The sequence below is a fragment of the Ammospiza nelsoni genome, chromosome 8 (assembly GCF_027579445.1).
Source record: "Ammospiza nelsoni isolate bAmmNel1 chromosome 8, bAmmNel1.pri, whole genome shotgun sequence".
NCBI classification, from domain to species: Eukaryota; Metazoa; Chordata; class Aves; order Passeriformes; family Passerellidae; genus Ammospiza; species Ammospiza nelsoni.
This window is the reverse complement of record NC_080640.1, coordinates 38,047,848-38,070,585: the sequence shown is the minus strand read 5'-3', so window position 1 is coordinate 38,070,585 and position 22,738 is coordinate 38,047,848. Positions and strand designations below refer to the sequence as shown.

General features: G+C 41.8%; 1 protein-coding gene across 2 annotated transcripts in view; it reads left to right on the top strand.

Annotated features, from left to right (window-relative positions):
• The first annotated feature begins 2,206 nt into the window (after positions 1–2,206).
• CTNNA3 (catenin alpha 3) overlaps positions 2,207–22,738 on the top strand; it is a 416,298-nt gene continuing 395,766 nt past the window's right edge. Inside the window, exons 1-4 of one of the 2 annotated variants that reach the window (XM_059476985.1) lie at positions 2,207–2,293; positions 7,656–7,762; positions 12,579–12,771; positions 20,323–20,489. In XM_059476985.1, the coding sequence (XP_059332968.1) occupies positions 7,661–7,762; positions 12,579–12,771; positions 20,323–20,489 (462 nt within the window). In that variant the 5' untranslated portion in view covers positions 2,207–2,293; positions 7,656–7,660. Of the gene's footprint in view, positions 2,294–4,110; positions 4,218–7,655; positions 7,763–12,578; positions 12,772–20,322; positions 20,490–22,738 lie in introns of those variants that run through there. The other variant, XM_059476984.1, reaches the window with a different exon arrangement.

The following is a 22,738-nucleotide window of genomic DNA, read 5'->3' as shown; positions in this document are numbered from 1 at the left end:
GGTGTCGCTGCAGGTTCCAGGAGCTCTGTGAAGACCCGCTTGGCGATGGGCTCGGCTGTGTCCGGGGGACCCTTCCAGCAGAGGCGCTGCCATTTCGGGAGGAGCCCAGGGCCGTGCTGCGCTCCCACTCTGTCCCTTCCAGCCGGGACTGACAGGCGGCCGCGCTGTCACTGCCCCGGGGCAGCCGAGTCCTCCACAGAGCTGTCCTGGCTGCTCCCTTCCTTGGAGTCCTGCTGCAAAAGGTAAGACTGAACAACAGCGTGGGCAATTTTCCTCTCCGTGGCAGAAGCACATGAAGCTATAAATGGAACTGGAGCTGTTTGATAAGACAATATCTCCAAAAGTTAAAAAAAAAAAAAAATTAAAAGGCTGGGTTTCTTGGCCAGCTTTCAAAAAAAAAAAAAAAAAAAAAGGCAACCAAAAAACTTTTAAACATGATTAAAAAAAATTCTGAATATTCTAAATATTTTAATCGTCGTGGTCTGTTATCGCTTCAAGCCAGTAGCTGAAGTTGTGCAGTGTGCTTGCCTACTTTCCGAATATGAGAAGCCATTTTGGAATATTGGAAAAGGAAGAATAAAATGTTGCATGGGTGCTATTGTTTAAGAAAGGTTAGCTTGCCTCCTGGTACTTTGCTGGATGCTGCACCTGATTGAAGGAAGGTTTGTGTAAATGTGTGTTTATCCCGCCTCAGTGAGAAAATAATGAGTTACTGCACAATTTTATACCACTTTTTAAAAATTCCAAAATATTTTAAAAAAAGTTATTATAAGAGAGGGCCAAAGGAGAGCTGTTATATTCAGTGTAACATTGTGTACATTTCAGAACCCTTTTCTGTTAGGTAAAATTGAAGACAAGAGCTGTGTTCAGACCTAGGGAAGCCCAGAGATAACCAGCAGCAAAGAACTGCCTTGTGACAGGCATTTGGGAGGAAACCATAGTGAACTCTTACTGTTTTATCCTGGTTCAAACCCATTGATGAATGTTGGGAAATTAATTCACCTTGGAACACAGTTCGGTTGTTTTTTCTTAAGACTGCACTTCAGCCAGATGGGGCTTTGGGGTTGTGTTGGGCATGTCTGTAAGCAGTGGGGAAGAGGAAGAATACTGTTCTAGAAAGCTAAAGCACTGTTCAGGTCACTGGACAAAACAAATAATACAAACATTCATAACATTTATATCAGTTAGTTACATAAAATGGTACGTGGTGGTGAAGCATCCTGGCGTAGGAAACAACCACATCTCTTGGCAAAATCAGCTCTCCAAAGAGAAGGAACCCTGGCTTTTTACCTCTTTGCAGCTGAGACACATTTTTAAGGCCAAACAGCAGAGTGTAGTGTTGTCATAGATAACTGTCAGCAAATAGCAGTAAGGGGAAATGGGGAACTGTATTTAAAATAAATAACATTTGAAATCTTTTACTAGCACCTCATGGAATTTCTGTTATTGTCTATTATTTCAATGAGTTGAACAATATCCTATTTTTAGTGGAAGGTGAACTTGAACTTTATTTGAGCCGGGTCTCTGGTTCTGAACACAGATAGGAGCACTTCAAATGTGATAACAAAAGGGAGGGCTTGGAGCCAGACCTCCTTAACCTATCGTTAGGGGCTCAGATAGCCATCCCTGGCAGAGCTGTGTGCCCCTTCAATGGAGGAGTCCTTGCTCTGGCCTCAAACTGCCTGCAGTGAAAATAGCCCTGGGGCTCATGGGGAAGGATTTTCTGGTTTTATTTAAGAATTTAAAATAGGTTCAACAAATATTAATTTTTTTGTATTTCTGGCCTAAGCAGCATTACTTTAATTCTGCTGTCGCCCACAGTGGTGCATATGCAGTGGAACTCCTCTGGTGAGGGAGATGATTTGGTTTGCTGGTAGTGTCAGGTCCCAGTTTCCATGTCAGACTTCGGTGGGAAGGTGCTGCCTGCAGTGGCTGCAGGTTTAGGGCAGTAGCACGTTTCTTGGGTAGCTGTTGGTTGGGAAACACTCCAGGGTGGCAGCAGAAAGCAAAGTGCAGCTGCTCAGGCTGTGGATTCCCACTGCTGCTGGAACATCTGGAATTTGTTGGTGCTGCAGCTGCCTGAGGTGTGTGCATTCACCAGAGGAGGGGTGCTGACAGGACATGTAAGGGACAGGATTTCTGACCTTCCCAGGAATGACAATGCCAGTGGCAGGGGAACCCTGGCATAGGAGCAAGGAACGGAGGTGATTCTGTAGGTTTATAGTGTAAATTGGTTCTGGAAATGTTCTGCTCTCCTCAGCCTGCTTTTTGGCCTCAGTTAAAGAAAGTGAGGGTAAGGTGCTTCAGTTGTGGTTTTATTCCAGGGCTCTGCCACTGGCATTCTCTCTGATCTGGAGTAATTCATTTCTGCTCTGGGATTCTGTTTCCTGATGTGACAGTGGAACAGCACCTCTGCTTGAAGCAGTGCTTTGACACACAGCACTGTAGGGAAAATAATCATGATTACTAAACAAGGAAAAGAGAGCTTGTTCTGAATGTTATAAACCTGGGAAAAATCTTAAATTTTCATCTCACTAGGTATAGGAAAGTATTCATGAGACAAGTTTGTTCAGGTGTGATGCTGTATCTCACCTCACGTTTTTTTGGTTTTTGTTTTTTTTTTTCATAAACCTTAATAAAACCTTTTAATGCCACTAGGTTAATCAGAAACCATTGCTTGCCATGGGGATTCTCCAATATTCCAAAGAACTAGGCTTATGCTGTTTTCTTGCTAGATTGTCTGTAAGGTTTGATGTATCACATTATTTATGCTGAGAACTGTGTTGAAGAACTTGGTGGAAATCTTATTTTCTTGTGAATTTTAGCTGCTCTTCAGATGTGGATTGAGAAAGTGCTCTAGGGAGATAGTAAACATAGGCAGAATTGAAATGCAAAAAAGAAGTGCTGTGTTTTTCTGGTTTTAATTTTTGGGGCTAACATTAAAAAAATCTTCCAGTTAAATCTTCCAGTTACTTCATTGCCAACCTTCACCTAAATGCAAAGCTTGTTTAAATAAAGGGGCTTTCAGTGAATAAATGTTATTAATGGATCTGAATCTTTCCACCTTCTCCAGCTCCCCTTTTTGGTGTCTGTGCCTTAGTAATGTTTCTTGTTGCTAGTGGTAAGAAATGATGAAAGCTGAGATGGTTATGGAGTAGCCTGTCAGCTTTGTGTGGAGATTTCAATAATTTAGCAGGTGCTTTACAGACTTTACCTGGTGTTAGGTGGGCCAGGTGTCAGAGATCCTGCTCCATTCCAGAGCATGATCTGCCTGCAGAGTACAAGAGGGCTCTGCAGTACAACAGCCTGGACTTTTCTTTGCCTGAGCTAGAAGATTTTAGCATCCTGAGTGTCTTATTTTGTGTGTCAGCTAGAGAATGAAAGGAAAACGCAGTAATTGTTTTTTTGTGGCTTCCATGAAGTCTGATTTGCACTTGCTGTACTTGCTGTACTGACTGTAGCAAAAAGGCTGACAAGTTTTATTCCCAGAGTGCTGTTGTAACAACTAATAAAGCTGTATAGGAAATACTGAAATTAAGAACAAATAATAAAAAAATTCTGTTATATATTCTCAGCAATGTTTCATATCTTGGAAATCCTCAGGTGCCCTGTCTATATATATCTTGGTAAAAAATACAAATCCTGACTACTTTAACTTTTCTTCATTGTTTAGAAGGCAATAGGCCTTTGCATTTTCTGAAACTGCTAGGATAATAGATTGTGTGTCATTGTAGGGCACCATACAATAGAAAAAAAACAACAGAGAAAACAAATTTGGTGCCAAGTCCCTGGGTGAGAGCTTTGTGAATCCCTTTGCTGTCCAGCTCAGGAGGCTGAGAGCGAGTCACTGCCTCCACACTGAGGTTGGCACGCAGTCAGCATGCATGGCAAAACGGTTCTGTGCTGGAAATTCAGGAACAATCACTGCAAGTGTAAGTAATTTCATGCCTTGTGCCATCCAATTGTTGAAAACCTTTCCAGCCCCGACCTTCGTTGGCAGGCTCGTGCTCAGTGTACGGCTTTAAGGATGCCCATCCCCCTGCCAGCCTGTGTGCTGTCAGTCACCCTGAAATACACTGGGAGCCTGTCAGGCAGTGCCTGCAGATGCCTCAGGAGCCCATAGGCAGCCAGGGCACTGCCACTGGAGTCCCTAGCACAAGGAAATTACACAGACAGTGCTTTAGTGCTGCTTTTGGACCGTATGTTTGCTAGCATAGGTGAGTGGTGATGCACTGTTGGCTTTCTAACAATCTGGCAGCAAGTGGATTCTAAAGTACCGGCTTTCTAATTTATGCAGAATGGCTTTGGCTCTGCTTTCTGACACTTGGTAGTTTCTGTCTGTGTACAGGGTACTTATAGATTCTGAAAAAAGCTGCAGGTGCTGTGTTCACGTTGCATTGGAGGGATATAGACTTTGGCTGTTTTTCTTACTACACCAACAGACGCCATAGTTCTGACATCTGATGAAAAGACAGAATTTCCATGATCCTGAGGTTGGTAGCATGTGGTAGGAGTGTGCTGGTTTTCTGGCTGTTGTGGGACACAGCTGTGTCTTGTAACACGTGCTTAACGTCCTGAGTGTTGTGAGAGCTGCTGGTGTGCAGGGCTGAGATTGCCTCCTGTAGAGGTTAATCTGACTGAGTGTGAGGGTATTTGCCTTCTGCCAAAATATCTCAGGCAGGGCCCCTGCTGTACTTAGGGGGATGTTGTGCTGCAGCAGACAAATGCATTAAAAAAAAAAAAGAAAAAAGAAAAAAGGAAGGTGGAGTGTTGATTTGCCCTTTTTTTCCTGAGGCAAACATCAGGTTTTGTCATCTTAATGAATATGATGTAGAAGGACAGAGGTTCACTTAGTAAGTGGAAATGCCAGAGAAAATCCCAGGATGATCTTTACTGGCTGTTTATTTTTCTTTCTATCACCTCTTATCCTTAGTTAAAAAGAAATAATTAAAGAACCCAATTGAAATATTGATTAGCTTATATGGTATATAACAGCAAGGAGAGCCTGGTAAGCTAAAAATATGTAGTCAGATTATCAAAATAATTTAAGGTCTTGTGGTTTTCGCTGCATTGGCTTGCAAAACTGTTTCTGTCTTTTTAGAAACAAAAGGAAGTTTCAGGAAGCATTAGAATTTTACCTAAAAATATTGCTGGAATCAGCAAGTGAGCCCTTAAGTGGGTTATTTATATCTTAGAATATAATTGAAATTTTCAGAGACAATAGTTTTTGCAATTGACTTTCAGCTGATGGCTCGTTCTGGGCCCGACTCAAGGCTAAAAGCTATTATTGGCTTAACTGCCTTTTGAACTCAGGGCTCAAGCAAAGGATAAAAATGCTGATGTTGGACAGTGTGCTAAGGGCAAGGAACAAACAATCAAGCAAAAACCTCAGAACAGCCCAGAGCAGGGAAAGTCATGACACATGGATTCACATTTTTTCTGACCTGCAAAGATGGGGTTGGATTGGTAATACTTTCCAAGTTTGGGAGTGCTCTGTGGTGGGATTCTGGAGCACTGTAGTCCTTTAGTAACAGAAATTGACTTTAATTACCATACATACTCATCTGCCAAAATTTAGAAAAGACCTGATGATTGCAGATAGCATGTAGCAGAGGAGATAGTGCTGTGAGAATGGAGAGCAAGCAGCAGAAAAGTTGAATTTCTCCATTTTGAGTAAAGCAGGTGCTGACACCCTTGATAGAAATGAAGGAATTGTGGGGAAGCCACTGCAAGGTTTAAAGTGTGAGTGTATCTGCAGAAAAATAACCTGAGTCAGCTCGTGGCTTCTTTAGGGCAGCTCCCATCCTTTACCTGTCCCCTTGTCCCTGATGTGTGTCTGAGCAGAAAAAATGCACAGCACTGTGGATCCCTGCCATCTGTTTGCAGCTGTTGTGATGGATTTCAGTCAGTGCCCATATTTTGGGAGACTTGTGAAAATATCAAAGATGAGGGTTGGTAACCAACACCATCAATATTTATTATTTTTCCTAATGTGAATAAAAAGCACATTTGTTGCAATATTGGCCAAAGATGTAGAAAACCAGTGGATTGCAGGTGGCAGAAAAGGATGTACCTTACCCAGAGTGTGGAATGGTGTGGTGTGGTGCAATCCCAGTGAAGCTGGAGGACAGGATCTTGTTGAATGAAAAGGTTTTTGGTTAAGGGGTGGGCACAGGGAAACCAGCTCAGGAGTTTCTGTTTGAAAGTATCTACATGTTGAATGTGTAAAATATGGGCAGTTAATTTGCTCTGACATTTCTAGAGTTCTCTTCCCATTCATATCTGTGGAAGGATAAGTGGTTCTTTCTGGTCAGTCTTATCTCAGATTTCTTTCTCTTTTGGCTCAGAATTAAAACTGCAAAATCAGTTCATTCCATATGCTGTTGCCTGCCTGGATGCAGCTGAATTTGTGCCACTAGTATAGTTTGTAATTAAAGAAAAAGTTGCCACTTGTGCAACCTTTAATGAGAATGGCAAAACTCTAATTTGCTTTATACCTTAATTCTTTAATTATTGCTCATATTATCTTTGCTTGTAAGTGAAATGTGGATAACTCTCCGCATTTCTACACCCCTTGCTGCAGGAACCCAGAACGTGTTTTATTTATTTTACAGCCCATACTGTGTTTTATTAAATCACTGCCAGGTTCACTGGAAGGTGACAATATATCTCTTCAGCCTGCACAATTGCAGTACCTCATTACTTCATTATGCAGCAGCAGTGGTTGGAATAAGTCTTGCTTAAAAAGGACAGATACCCATTATTTGTGTATTTGAAGTCTGTATTGGCTAAAAAGGCTTTGCCAGGCTGTGTTTTGTAAGAAGTTGAGTTACTGCAAAATCTAAAGTGTCTTTTATTTTGGGACAATAATGGGTTGCAATCCAGCTAAAGCAGTTGTAATTCTTTGTTGGCACACACACATTTCAGGCTAATGGCCTGAGCCATGGCCCAGTGAACCTGGTGGAAACTATTAATTCACATCAGTAGATTCTGCACCAAGTTCCTAATGAATGATTTATTCACTTTAAAGACCTTACTTGGCTTTACTTCCATTTTATTGACTTCAGTAATAGGCTTTCTCAACTTAATCTGTCTTGACACTTAAAAAATATTTGTTTTTGCAGGGTATAAAATAACAAAATGTTTCCCTTTTCCTGCTGTTAATTTCCACAAATTTTAAGGACTGCTGTATGTGCTTTTTGTTGTTAAGGTGTTTATTATATAACCCCTGTAATTTGGCACGTGGAATAAGATAACATATTGTGCACATAGCATTGTGATAAATTCAGTAATGGAATTTAATGTTTTTGCTTCAAAGATCCTTTCTGGACTAGTAGAAGATTTTATTTAAAGGTATTCTAATTGAATTATCTTTGTAATTTTTTTTTAACATGTGGTCAGTTAATCTGTGAGTGAACATAAGGAGTTATATGTACTTTAAGTCTATGATTTTACAGATTATGTGAGTGTCAGTGTATTTTTTTAACGGTTTAGAAATGGGGAATTGGGAAAGTTAATTGTATTTCTTGAGATCAGATTCTGTTATGAAACAAGTGTATACTCACATAGGTGGTCTCTGGGCTCTGACACAAGGCAGTGAGGCTTGTAGTCATGGTTAATATTGGCTTATTGCACTTCTCTTGTTTTGTACCCAGGTGAAATGTCAACAAAAGTGCCCAACATTAAACTGAAAATTGATCCTCGGAATCTGCAGATCCAGACATTCACAGTGGAGAAACTACTGGAACCACTGATAATTCAGGTATTTTACAGTTGCACAAAGTAAGCTGGATAACCATAGAGGGAGGGAATAAAGGCTGAAGAACTTTTGACTGAAGACATTATTCTGAGAGTCACACCCACAGCTCTTCTGCACTTGCACTTGGCTCAGGAGCTCCCCAGGGCTCTGCCTTCCAGGTTTGGGCATTCATTTGGTCACTTCCAGCTTTGCCCCCAGTCTGTCCTAGTAAATGCTGCATGTTCTAGCTGGTCTCTTGCACAGTGTTACCCTGGAGATGCTTAAATGTAGAATACACTGCAAATGGAATTCCAATGTGTGAAGTAAGTAATTCTTTAAAAAGAAAGTTGTATTTTCCCCTTTGAAGCTTTGCCTCTCCCAATTTTTTTTTTTAAATATTTTCTTCTCTTACTCAGTTTTCCTGTCTGGAAGGTTACTTTCCTCAGAAAGTGACCTTTTCTTTTCTATCATGACTTTATTTCCAGCTACTATTAACTGAGCTGCCTCTCTCTCATTTTGTCTGCCTTTCTTTATTTATTTTTGCCTGGATGTGATTGATGGTGTGAAAACCCTCAGTTAACAGGTCAGTGATTTGTGGAAGTTGTTGAGGATATGTGGATGGTCACAAAATTAGTTTCAAAGTAGTAAGAATAGATGTCTTGATAGACTTGAATTTAAAAACCTCCTATAGACCAGTAGCTCAGACTGTGCTGAGGCAGCTGCAGCACTGTGGGTGTTCTTAGAGGGGTAAAGAAAAGTAAATTTTGGTTTGAGTTTGGCAGGATCAAAGAAACCTGACAAAACAAAGAAAGTGCAGATCCAGAATAAAACAAAGAAACCATCTAAGCTTTGTGTTTTTTTCCCTCCCAGCTCTTCTCAACCATTGAAAAGCTTGAGCCTGTTCACTTGGAAATGCTTTGGCTCTAAGAGAGTTTTTTGACTGTCTTTTCCCTCTCTTAAGCCTAATGCTTTGCTTGTTTCATACCTGTGGAAGGAAAACTTATGTTTTGAGTGGACCCTTCAAAAGAAAATGTTAAAAGTATAAGAACAAGGATTAAAGTTCATACTTGATGAAAGGTGATTGGAAGGCTGGAAGGGTGATAAATGAAAATTAGTCTGTCCTTAGAAAGAGACCAGTCACAAATAAAAATGATGTTCTTGCCAGATTCACTTTAGCAACTGCTGCTTGGAATGCAATTTAACTTTATTTTGAGATTCCTGTTGTAATTTATTTATTTAATAGTCTTGTACTGCTGTGGCAGGAAGGAAACAATGGAAGTGCTTGAGGTTCTCTGAAGTCTGTCCTAGCCAGGTATGCTCAGTGTGAGGGCAGCCATTGGATTAACAGCATCAGTACAGGAAAATACTGAGGCAGAGCCAGCCTGGCAGTACCTAGGAAGTCCTTGTGGCAATAGCTGCAGATCACTTGCTGAATTAACCCTCTCTCTTCCCTGCCATGTGAATTGGCAGTGCTGATTGCTGTAAACTCTGAAAGTAGTACAGCAGCTGTTCTGTGTAAAACCTCTCTGAGCTGGCAGCTTCTCTCTCCTTGGAATACAACACTGTCCCTAAATTGCCCTGGGTGTTTCCCCCTGTCTGTGGCCTTTGTTGTATTCCAGCTGTTTGGAGGATGTTAGTTGTGGAAGGAAGGCTTCTCAGTCTAGTTCTCAGCCGGTGCATGTGGCACACCAAAGAAGGTACTTGCCAAAGTTAGCATGCTTCAGCTGACACAGTGTGTAGAAAATCCCTGCATTGTGGAGTCCCTTGGATCACTGATGAAAACCAGGCCAGTTGGAAGGCTTGTATCTGTCATCCACACCACAGATGTTGGCTCACAGGGAAAGCACACACTGTTGGCTTAGTTCTATATGCTGAGTTTACCTTCTGCTCACTGGGTGGGATTAGCCAGTGTTTATTTGTGTATAACACAAATACATTGGATTTGAAACAGTGGACAGGGGTTCTGCTGCTGTCATTAGATCAGAGTTCCTGTCTTGGTTTTCCTAAATGTCTGGGGATTGACATTGAGTTACACTCAACTACATTGTTAACAAAAAAGAATGTTTTATGATTGATGCTTAAAAATATTTTTTATATTAAAATAAAGGTGAACCAAATACTATGATACTCAAGGTATCAAGACATTGCTTCCTGAACTACTGCAGTATTGAGAGATTGTCTCAAAGTGCTGCCAATAACTGAATATAGCATTGGAAGAGCTGCTTCAGAGTTTCCTAGAAACTTAGTTTTGGCATAACCAAATACCCACCCTTCCCTGATAACCAGTGGCAATACCAGGCAGCAGTGGCACGATGCAGCCCTGTAAATGTGGAGGCACATGGCCTGGAAAATGGCTTAGAGACTCCTTTAGCACAACTGTGCCTTTAGCACAGCTGTGTTGTTCCTCCCAGGGCTGGGGATCTCTGTGCAGGGTAACAATGGCACACTGTGTTAGTCTGTGCTTCAGTTCTTTCTGGGTAGGATTGTATGAAGTTTTTACATTCCTCCTTGGGGTTCTGTGTTAGAGAAGTCAGAGTAGTTTTTCTGTTTTCCATAATCTCCATGAGCAAAGAGCTATCTAACAAATTTTGGGTTGTATTTGAGATCAGTTGCCACCTCCAGTATTTCCTGAGAGTGATGCTGAAGATGCCGAGTCTTACAGTCAAGAGTTTTCACCTGCAGGAATAATTATTTTTTATACTTTTTCATTTGTTTTACTTCCTTTCCTCCTCCACATATCAATGAGCAGTATGTAGAATGATATTTAACATTGAAAAAAACTGCAGTAAAAATATGCAAAGTAGAATACATTATTTTCTACTGAAATAGTGATTAAATACTTAAAATTTTAAAAAACCCTTCTATTTGATAGATTTTTTGAGGCCACTTCTAATTTTTGATGGTGTTTTATGCCTTTCTTATTGGAAGTATTAACCTGTAATCTGTAACTCATTCTTAAAAATATGGACATTGAGACTGTCTTAAATGTTCTAAAACTGACATTGAAGTGTTTGTAAAAATAAAAGATAAAGATTTTTATTCCCAGTGCATTCTCTACCAGCTGGCTGATTTATGTGCAGTAAATAATTCCATTTTCTTCCTTTGAGCCAGAGTCAGGAAAATACCCAAGCCTTCTTTAACAATGTGAGGCAGAGTTATTTATGCTGCTCTCTCCCTTGTGGCACGCCAAAGCAGTTGATGTCAAGTGGATGGTCCTTCTCCCCCCCTAAATTGCATGAATGGTGCCAGGGTCAGGGCTTTTGTGTTTGTAGATGTGTTTATGGAAATGTTACCCACAGGATATTTGTCAGTTGTGTGTACAAGCAGTGATTCATGAAGAGCACTCAAGTGCATGAATTCATGGATGGGATCTGAAGGTGAGCTAAGGCACATGGAGCACTGTGCTATCTGTGTTCAGGGAACAGGAGCATTAAAAAGGATCAGTGAGCTTTATGAAAATAAGGTGTGCTTTAAAATATCTGTCCACCACTTAAGAAAAACGTTTTTGGAGTCTTTCCTTAGTGTGGCAGCTCAAGCAATGCCTTAGAGAATAGTCTTTCAGAAACATTCTCTTGGAGTGTGGAGGCTGTATTCAGATGATAGGAATGTGGAGTGGGATGGTCTATAAAAACAAGTTCTTTATGGGTGTTGAAGTGCATTGGTAAAAATAAAATTTGGTCTAAGCTACAGTAAATATAAATTCTGAGCAAATTGATGTGCAATATTAATGTTGAGAGCACACTGAAGAATTTGGAGGCGTTGAGCTGTGGCCACAGGTGAGAAGAGAAAGCATTGTGAAAGGTGTTTGTACTCATTTTGGGTGTTTGTTCTGGGACACCTTGCAAGCCTTGCACTGGAGGTATGGGAACACCCAGTGCTGCTGGGGAGAGAGAACTGTGGGTACAGGCTGATAGCAGCTGGCCAGGGAGGCCAGTGGGAGCCTGGCCTGGATCAGAAGTGGTGTGGCCAGCAGGACCAGGGCAGTGGCTGTGCAATGGTGAGGCCACACCTTGAGCCCTGTGCTCACTCTTGGGCCCCTCAGGACAGGAAGGACATGGAGGTGCTGGAGCCTGTCCAGGGGAGGGCCAAGAGCTGGGGAAAGGAGCAGCAGCTGAGAGGGCTCAGCCTGGAGGACAGGAGGCTCAGGGACCCTTCTGGCTGTGGCTGGATGGTCCCTTCTCCCAGGTAATGAGTGCTAGGAGAAGAGGAAATGGCCACAGGTTGCACCAAGGAAAGTTTAGGTTGGATGTTAAGAAACATTCTTTCCCTGAAAGGCGTGTCCAGTGGTGGAACAGGCTGCTGAGGGACACGGTGGAGGCACTCTCCCTGGAAGCATGCAGAAAGCACGTGGCTGTGGTGGTTTTGGGGTGTGGTGTTTTTGGGATGTGGTTTAGGGGTGCACATGGCAATGTTAGCTTGACAGCTGGACTTGGTGCCTTTGGAAGTCTTTTCCTGCCTTAATGGTTCCACGATTCCTGCCTTGCTGAAGCCTCCTCAGATAGCACTGGTATTTTTTTGTTTTATTACGAGCAGGTTTTAAAACAAGCAGTGGCACGAGTTGGCATCAGGATTCATAGAACATAATAGTGACATTTCTGTTAACTTTGCTTTGATCCTACAGAAGGAGGAACACAAAGATGATGCATACTGAGTAAAATTGCATTAGATTGAATTCAGTACTTTTGCCTATTCTTGGTATTTATGCTGAGCTTGCCTGTCTCCAAAGCAGAGGGAATCTCTTAGCTTATTCATAATTATGTATTTTTTTACTTTAATAGCAATATAAATTCACTTGTAGAACTTAAACCATTATTGTCTCTTTTGTCCCTTTTAAATGTAGGTTACAACGTTAGTGAACTGTCCACAGAATCCTTCTAGTAAGAAGAAGGGCCGTTCCAAAAGAGCTCGTGTCCTGCTTGCCTCAGTGGAGGAGGCCACGTGGAACCTGCTGGACAAGGGAGAGAAGATTGCCAAGGAAGCAGCTGTGTTCAGGGAGGAGCTGCACGCGGCGCTGGCCGACGTGCGCACAGAGAGTGAGTACCTGGCCAGCAATCCAGGCACAGCCTGGCTGGTGTCACCGTGCTGGTGTCACCAGGAGATCTGTGGGAAATGTGCTGAGATGTGCAAATGTCTCAACTTGGAGTTGTCTCATTACATATTCTGGGATACCACCTATTGTCACAGACATCTTTTGTGGGAAATCCTTTCCCTTCTGGGAAGCTGAGGCCCCAGAAGAGGAATGTAAACAATGGTTCTCTGCTGCTGCGGAATGCAACAGGTGCACCTGGGATTGGCCCATGTTCCATGTTTACAATTAAGGGCCAATCAAAGACCAAGCTCTCTCTGGGACAGATCAGAGAGAGCTCTGTTGTTGTTCACTCCTATTCTTTTCTTAGCTTAGCAGCTTCTGAACTTTTCTCTCTATTCCTATTAGCATAGTCATAATGTAACATATATATCATAAAATAATAAATCCAGCCTTCTGATCATGAGATCAAGATTCTCGCCTCTCTCTTCATCCTGAAAGAACCTTGCAAAGCCCTGTAACAACCTATTAGGAGGTAAAGTGTGCAAGCTGGGCCCCATTGGGAAAAAGTACATATATCAGTGGAAGTTTTGTTGTTTGGAATGTAGGTGGTTTTTCTTTTCATGAGGAGAGGATGCCTCTTGATCATTTTAGTGGCTGTTAAGCATGACTAAAAGTTGTTGCATGGCTTTGCAAGGGTTCCTCAGGGTGAGAGAGAGAGACGAGAATCTTGGCTTCATGATCAGAAGGCTGGATTTATTAATTTATGATATAAGTTACATTATGACTATACTAAAAGGAATAGAGAGAAAAGTTCAGAAGCTGCTAAGCTACGAATAGAATAGGAATAGGAATCCACAAAGTTCTGTGTCCAGGCAGAAAGCAAGAAAGCTCTCCTGTGAGTGGTCAGTAAATCCAAACACTCACAGAAGACCAATCACAGATGCACCTGCTGCATTCCACAGCAGCAGATAGTTGTTGTTTACGTTCTCTTTCTGGGGCCTCAGCTTCCCAGAAGAGAAAAAATCCTAAAGAAAGGATTTTTATGAAAAAATGTTGGCGACAAAAAGTTAACGTATATTTTAACTTCTTGAAAAGAACTGTTTACCTGAATCTCAGATTAAGGCCTCTTAAATCTTCCCTCTTTAGTGCATTAGTAAGGATTTCATTTGGGGAGGTGCAATAGTCCAGTGTGGAGGTGTGTTTTGGGAGTAGGAGGAGGATGGATCCTTTAACCTACCATGAGAGTCATCCCCTGCTGACAGAGCAGCTCCTCTCAGGTGAGTTTTGGCATATTCTGTGTCCTCCTGACTTAATCTCTCAGTTTTGAACCTGATCCCCAGAACTAGGCTAGTTTTTGTGATCTGCAGAGAATGTTGTAGCCATTTTCTTGCAGGTTCTTTGTTGTTTTCTTGAGTTTTACTTTTCCCCATGGAAACTGGGAATATTTGGGTGAGCACGAAGGCCATGAGTGGCACGACCAACATCCTTAATGTGTTCCTGCAGAGATCACAAGTTAAAGTTCATTTATGTTTTAATTATATCATCCTGCCCTAACTAAAGATGGAACTTAGTCAGGCTTTTCTTTAAATTGACATTTATTTTATTTGTTCACCTTGCACATGCAGCTGGGGTGGTTTCTGAGTCTCTGCTGCTGTTCAGGGCAGTGATGAGTTGCTTTTGGCTTCCTCTGAATGTGGAGATGGCTGTGGTTTAGAGTTTGATCTATGCAGATGGTGTCTGAGATACCTTGAGGTCCTTTGTGATTAAAAGCCTTATGACCAGCAAGTATCACTGCTATCTGTCACACTGAGCAGCTGAGGCTCTTGCAGAATCATTCATTTTGGAGTACTCTTAAAATGTTAGTCCATCCATTACAGGCTGATAACACAAGGTAAGAATGAAATATATAGTTTTATATTGATTTTTATACATAGAGAAACTGAAAATGTGAAATATTTTTTTTATTACTTATTGATTCTCAGCCAAGACCAGAGGTAACTACAAAAATAAATAATACATAAAGTAGGTTATATGTACCTCATACATTTTAAAAGAAAGTTAAGTCCATGTTATCACCTGCCATTATGCAATGATGAAGTGAGTGTTTGCAGCCAATATCCCTTCAAGGATTTGCCAAACTGCTCAGGTTAGTTTTAAGAAATTGTTGAAACAATTGTAAAAAAGGTAGCAGTTGTTCAATTTTGCAGGTATTTTTAACCTTTGAAGCCGTGTGCTGTTTTTAATTTGTGGTATGCCCCATCATGTGTAACTGGAGTGCCTGTTCCTCAGGCCACGCTGTGCTGCTGTTAAACGTCTGCTGTTACTGACCTCAGGTCTCTGAGGGGATGTGGGTCATCATCAGCCATGGCTGCATGTGGTGCCTGCCATGCATGGCACAGCATGCAAATTTACCTGTGTGACTGTGCTGACTGGCAGGGACTTTTATTAATGCAGTCTTCAGTTAATTACAAACTTTTGTACACGTGGCTACAGCTTGTATTTCCTGGGTAATGGAATTCTGAAGAAATGCTTTAGATAATTTCACTCACATCAACCAAACTCAGATTTGCACATTGAGATCTGGAAAGAATAAATTCTGTTTCACCTCCTCTTGTGTTTTACCTTATGTCACCTGCTGAACTTGTTCAGTTGGGGATGCATCATGAGCATTAAACACTTATTCCTTTTGAGTGTCAATTGCCAGTGTGAAAAATCCTTCATTACTTTTGGAGCTCATTAACCTGGGGATTCTTTTAAGGGAATTATTGACTTTTTTCAGTCTGCTTCTGATATTCCTATTTACAGTAATGCATTGGGGAATAAAGGAGCAAATGGGTGGGATAAAAATTAGGAGTGGGGGTAATGTTTGGTGTATCTAATTCATCTGTGTGTAATTCATGGCCTTCAGAAATCATGATGGCATGGATATGGCTTCACTGACTACAGCTTGCTCTTGGCACTGTCAGTAGATGAGATTTTGGAGTCTCAAATTCAGTTGGATTCTGTAAGTGACCTCTGAAAAGAGGTGTTACTATAATGTTACCTGGATAAATACAGTGTCTGCTTCCTTTGACATCTGCAAAGTTTTATCAAAGATTTATAGGCTTGGAGCCTAATTTAAATAGATGTTCTCTGCATTTTTCTTTTCTTAAAAAGAAAGTACTTTTTAAGGCCTGCCCACATCTTGATAACATCTTCTGGAACTCTGCTGAATGGGTCAGCAGGAAGGTTTATGGGTGGACTGTATGCCTCATCCACAAATCCACTGGCCTAGTAACTGAAGAACTGCCATGATTTTTGTTGATCTGATTTAGTGAAGCTTTGTTAGAGGCTACATATGTCCAGAGTTTTATTCTAAAATAATGTAGTAAACCCCAAAGTAAGTAAATTGAAAAACTCTCATGGAGGGATTTCATGTGTGTGCAGCATTTCAAAAGATTGTCTTCTAATTCCATGTTCTGTGGAATCCCTGAGCCCTGTGCAAAGAGTGTAAGGAGCATTGTTCAACCCTGAGTGCTTCTGGCACTAAATATCAGTCTCAAATTCATGTCCTGATTCTGAGATTTAACCAGTTTGAAGGCAAGCAGTGATGCTGTTCATGTGGTGAAATGTTACTGTACAAGTCTGAACTGAAGTCTGAGGTTATCCTTAGGAGGATGAGTTTTTGCATTTATGTGAAGGTGTGATGCCTTGCAGTTCTCAAACAGTTGCATGGGCATAACTGAAATGTTTGGTATTTACTGCCATTGCTGACTGACTATATATAGTCAGAAACACAACAGTTGTTGTCTGCCTTGTTTCTATCTATTGCAGTGGCAGTGTTCCTTGTGTTTAGCTGCTATCATGCTCAAGTGTGTTCCCAGATAAACCTGTCATCACACAGAGCAGTGAATTGAAAGCAAGTTACTTGCTGGAGTTACATTTTGAGCCTTAAGTTACTCTTTAAAAGGAAATTCTAACAAATACTTTGATGTTTTGAATGGCCATATTTAATGTCTTTTGATACTAAACAGGGGAGGCAGGAGTTTTATGGCATGGAAGACCCTCCCATTTCCTGGCAAGAAATGGGTGCTTACTTAGAAGGGCATTTACTAAAGGAAGGGTATGGGGATCTTTTGTATTACACTGTGTTCTTGTTTGTCCCTCCTCTCATCTTAAAAGTAAACTTTCTCATTCTACATGAAGAGGTTTGTGCCTGTATTCTGCATCTAAGGGACTTCTGTTCTGGGAGGCAGAACTTAAATGGCTTAAAATGATCTGTGCTGTACACTCCTTTCATCAGAGCCAGAGCAGATCCCCTGCAGAGCAGCTTTTGCCATCAGCATCAGGGGATCAGGTCCCCTGAGTGGGACAGGGAGAGTGAGGAGGTGGGTGTGAGGCATGATGGGGATGTGTGGTGGCTCTCATTACATGATAGCAAGAAATGGATGAGATGTGGAAGTGGAACTTCCTGATATGCAGTGGTGAAATAGTTGCTATGCAACAGAATCCAGTGGTATCTGAGTGGGATAAGAGACTGTGTGGCAGGAGAGAAATGTCCTGGAACAGCTCCAGAAAGCTGTTGTGAGAATCTGAGTTACCACAGTGTTGAATATTGGGGACACGCAGGAGGTATCGATCTGCTGTGCCCTGACACTGATAGTGTCACTGCAGCTGCCTGCCTGGAGCAGAATCCTTTCTGGTATTTGTAGGAACAGAACAGGTGATTGTACTGGTGACTTGGATTGTTTCATCTTGTTTTTAGAAAGGGTAGGTTGTTCTGTGCTGTGCTGTGACCTTGACTCCCAAGCTTCCCTGGTACTTACTCTGCTCAATGTGTTGGTTCATGGCTACATGATTTGAGGCTGCACATTCTAGTGGCAGCAAGAGCCATAAGTGTTCTGTTGCTGGTGAGACCCCCTGTGGCACACTGTGTTCAGCTCTGGGGCCCTCAGCATGAGGAGGACGTGGAGCTGTGGGATTCAGTCCAGAGGAGGCTGCAGAGATGCTCAGCAGAATTGAGCACCTCTCCTGTTAGGGCAGGCTGAGAGAGCTGGGCTTGTTCAGGCTGAGGAGAAGCTCTGGAGAGACACTACTGGAGCCTCCCAGAACCCAGGGGGGACCTACAAGAGGTCTGGAGAGGGACTTTCCACAGTGGGAAAGGCTTTAAATTGACAGAGGGTGTTTTATATTAGGTGCTGGAAGAAATTCTTCACCATGAAAATGCTGAGGCCCTGGCACAGGGTGCCCAGAGGAGCTGTGGCTGCCCCATCCCTGGAATTGTCCAAGGCCAGCTTGTTTGGGGCTTGCAGCAACCTGGGCTGGTGGAAGGTGTCCCTGCCCATGGCAGGGGGATTGGAACCAGATAATCTTTTAGGTCCCTTCCAACCCAAAGCACTCTAGGATTCTGGATTATAAACCATTGTGGGTTTTTTCTTGTTTGTTTGGAGTTCTGTTCTCTCAAGTTTGAGACTGAAATGTTGGAAATTCTTTCTACTAACTTTGGTCTGTCTGTTCCCCCATTAGTAAATGGGCTCCTGTGTTCAGCTGTGTTCCTCTGGAGCTGTGAAGCCATCAGCCTCTAACGGAGCAGTTCAGGAGTGGGTGACAGGACTGTCTTGGCAACAGGACCTCCTTGTGGGAGGGCACAAGAATGGCATAAAATTCACTGCATTCCATGTGCATTTCACACTGCTGCAGTTAAATTAAAAAATGAGATGAGAAAGCCAGTTGTAAACACAAATAGAAGAGAGGAAAATGTGATACTCGGATGGGATTTCAAAAGGAGAACAAAAATCCATTCAAATACATAAAAGAAGAAAGCCTAACTTTGTTGATCTTGCCTGAGCCAGTGAGGAGCCCTTGGCTGGTGTCGGTGATGCTGAGCAGTGTCCCTGAGGGTGCTCACTGCCTGCACTTGGTGGCACTGTTGCAGTGTCTGCAGACACAGCCTGCCTGAGCTGTCAGCTGATTGCCAACAGGCTCACAGTTCACTTGTTTTTAAAGGAATTTTCACGCAAGTTTTTGGATATTTTTGGTGCTGGAAAAATTCTCTAACTATTTAAAAAACTACCTGTGGCTGAACAGTGTTTTTTACATTTCCCTGTGCTGAGCAGATTTTTGTAGGCACGTGTAAGTAGCAGTATTTGCCACAGCAGTAGCTGTCAGTAGCTGATCAGCTGATGGTAGAGCAACATTTACTTTGGGAGTCATCTTATCTGGGTGTGTTGGACAGAGTCTTGGAAATATCTGCCTGACAGTAATTGTGCAGTTATGATAGATCCTGGCTTTGCTTCTTTGAATTGCTTTTTGTTTGGTTGTCTAAAAGAATTGAAATACTTTGAATGCTGCTGTCTGTCTGAATTCCTATTTGTGCCACTAAAAGGACATTTTTTGCGTTTCATTGTTTGCGACAAATATAATTATGGAAGAATATCCAGTTGATGGGAATTAAAATAAAAATAGATTAAATTGCATCAGATTGTCATGCTGTCCACTGCAATTTAAGAAAGTTTCAACATTGTGTTGTTGTTGGAGCTGTCATTTTCTGCTGTTTGTACTTGCAGCTCCTATCTGTCTAGCCTGCATCTCATGGCTCTATTTTAGGGTTGTGATTTTATGTGTTCATCTGGCCATCCCAGCTCATGTCACACTCATTTCTAAGGGCTTGCTCGTATTCAGAGCCTTCTGATTTGTGTTTGTTCTCAGAATTGAGAATGTTGAGGGGTGGAGGGGCCCTCTGAGGGTGGTCTGGTGCAGTGCCCCAGGTCAGGCAGGGCCAGCAGTCTGCCCAGGACCATGTCCAGTCAGGTGTTTAACATCTCCCAGGATGGAGACTCCACAGCCTTCCTGCTTGGCCTGTGCACTGCTGAGTCACTCTCACAGTGAAAAAATATTTTCTGATGCTAACATGGAATCTCCTGTGTGTCAGTTTGTGCCCATTGCTACTGCCCCTGCTGCTGGGCACCACTGTGAGCAGTCTGGCTCCATCTCCTTTTCACCTCCCTTCAGGAATTTATGGTGTTTGTCACTGTGGTCTGTGTTGTTGAGTTTCATTTACCAAACTTCTCATTGGAGAGCAGTATATTGTGACTGGCAGTCACTAGCTCTATGGCACAGATTTCCCTTTATGTCAGTGAGATGTTTGAGTGTATGAGGTTTTCATTCCATTAACTTATATTTGTAATGAGAAGAGCAATATTTGATTCCCTTCTGTGACCAGGAATTATTTAATAGAAAGGACACCAAAGTACACAGTAACATAACAAGCAGTGACTAGGAAAGTTTAACAAAGCTGCTGGCTTTGTTGTGTGCAGTTAGGAGCAATCATGTGAAGGCCAAGGGAATTATTTCAGAATTAAATGGTGCTGTAGAAGAGAAAGGGAAAGAGAGTGGAGGATGTGGAACATTAACCTGCGTGATCTGTAATCACCGACCTTCATTTCAAGGCGTTAGGGCAAGAAAGAGATGCCAGATTTATTGGCAGTACTTGTGACTCGGCAAATAACTGCCGGAATTCCGCGATTTCCTTTCCTCGGGCGCTGTGCTCCAGCCTGAGGCTGTGTCTCGTTTTCAGGTCGGGCCCTGCAGGTGTCGGCAGAGGCGTTCACCGGCGATCCCTGCTCCCTGCCCCGGAGGCAGGCTGTGGTGCCCGCAGCTCGCTCCCTGCTGGCCGCCGTCACCCGGCTCCTCGTCCTGGCCGACATGGTGGACGTGGCCTATCTGCTGCAGCACCTGACTGTGGTGAGTAATGCCCGCTCTCCTCAGCTCCTGTGAGCCGCAGCTGGCTCTGCTCAGGGTCTCCGGGCATGGAACTTTGTGTACTTGAGCCTCGCAGCTCTCGTGCACGGAGCGCCTGGGCAGCTGGGGCAGGTGTGGATTCTAGATGAGATTTGTGAATGGACCAGAAAAACTCATTTACATGCAGCTCAGCATATTTGATCTGTTTTTGGTTCCTTTTTTTCCACTAATACTTTCAGTAATTTATAAGAGACTGACAAAACCACAAATTTCTGTTCACTTTCTAATATTTCAGGGCAGAGGTGAGTAATCAGTGCCACCTCTCATAATGCCTCGTGCCACGAGAGAGCACAGTGACTTAGAGGACCGTGTTGAAGCAAGCTCAGTTTGATGAAGATGAGAGAATGAAAATTTGGCTCCAAATCAGACTGGGAAAAGTATTTAATAATAAAACACTGTTATGTGGGTTTCAATACTGGGCTTGAAAAATCTCCACTGCTGGAGATGCACCACAGGCTAAATTAACACTGACTTGCAGAAGCTTCTGTGTTGTTCTGTATGTTTAAATTTGTCAGCTGTAACAGGAATGACCTATGTCTTTTGCACTGCTTATGGAAAATGTTCTTAAATTATGATATTTTTCATGGTAATCTATTACATTTTTAATGTTTATTTTCATAATCCCAGATGCTCTCTCTTCTGAGATGTATTTGAGTATGTTTTACATGAGAGAGCTAGAATTAGATGGTTTTCCTTACTAGAGTTTCAGTATTTCTAAATGGCTGTCTAATTGACTTCATGTTTTCCATCTGAAAATGAAAACAAAAAATAACTGAAAATGGGGAAAGAATGCTGAGCATCATTCAGGAACAACTCCAGCACTGCAGAGGGCCATTAAATTGCCATCTTCTTCCATATTTCCTCTTAATAGGAGGGAGAACTGAATTTGTAAATGAACCCTTAGAATAAATTAGTGTGGTAAAACACTCTCAGTGAAACCAGTGCAGAAAGATTCACCCTGGCTGTTAGAGGAGAGTGTGTTATATTTTGCATATCTATTTAGTCTCTGCTCTGGCTGTTGAACTTGCCAACAGTGGTATTAGCTGTAATGGTGTCTTTTATGTTGACATCTAATTAGGAAATTGACTTAATGTAATTTCATCATATGCTATTGAACATCCCTCAGTTTCTAACAACTTTTGGTCACAGCTAACTGAGCCAGATTTAAAGGCAATTAAATATTTTAATGAATTTCAACATGGCTCTATTCTAAGTGTTTAACTGTAATCATTACACTTTAAAACTTCCTTGGGAATTCAGTTTTTCTTCAGCATGGACTTGCTCCCACAAGAAGATGATGTATTCACACAGTGTCAAAGTAGACCCTGTCTGTGCTGTATCAGCTGTAATATTCTTGGGTTTTTCAAGGTCATTTGCCTTGAAAATCAACTCTTTAAAAGTCTTCAGATGTTTTTCTTTGCAGTTGTTCTAAAGCTTTAATACTTCTACCATATTACCCTGTTCTTTAGACAGGGGTGTTACAGCTGTTATCATTTAAGAGATGGGAAATTTCATTGCTCTTTATTTCCATGTCTCTGAGCACTGCAATTTTTATGGGGTAGACAAAATTGATTTGAAAAATTAAAAAAAAAAAGTAATAGTAGAATAAAAGGCATAAAAATTCTAATCAAGGCCCTTTTCTTTATTTGCATGTATAAAATGAAAGAAGTTGGTTCAGCATCATGAAAGAATGCTGTACAGTATTAGTGAGATCTTGCTGAATATGAAAGTATTTAATCAGGAATTACCTATTCAAATATCTAATATTTTTCAAACCCATTTATCAAAGAGTGCTGAAAGTTTTTAGTCTTGGTCACTCGCTAAAATTAGTTAATTCCAACACTGATGTTTAAAACTATAGCTTTTTCTACTGACAGAATACACTCTGGGTCATTCAACTTTAATTTCCTCAGTAACATGGCAATAAAAATAGAAGGAAAACAAAGACAATGTGACTGGCTGTCACAGAAAGCCTCACCTACTGTTACCTGTCACCTCTGCCTGTTGATGAATATCTAGGAACAAAGGATGAACCTCAGCTCTCTCCTTCCAGTTTATGTAGTCTCTAACAATGTTGTTTTCTGTACATTCTGCTTAGACTTAGGACTGGGTTTGAATTCTGTGTAATCAAGTCTTCGTATTAAACAGTGTGTAATTCTGAAAATCCTCACAAAAATGCTGGAATGTAACTT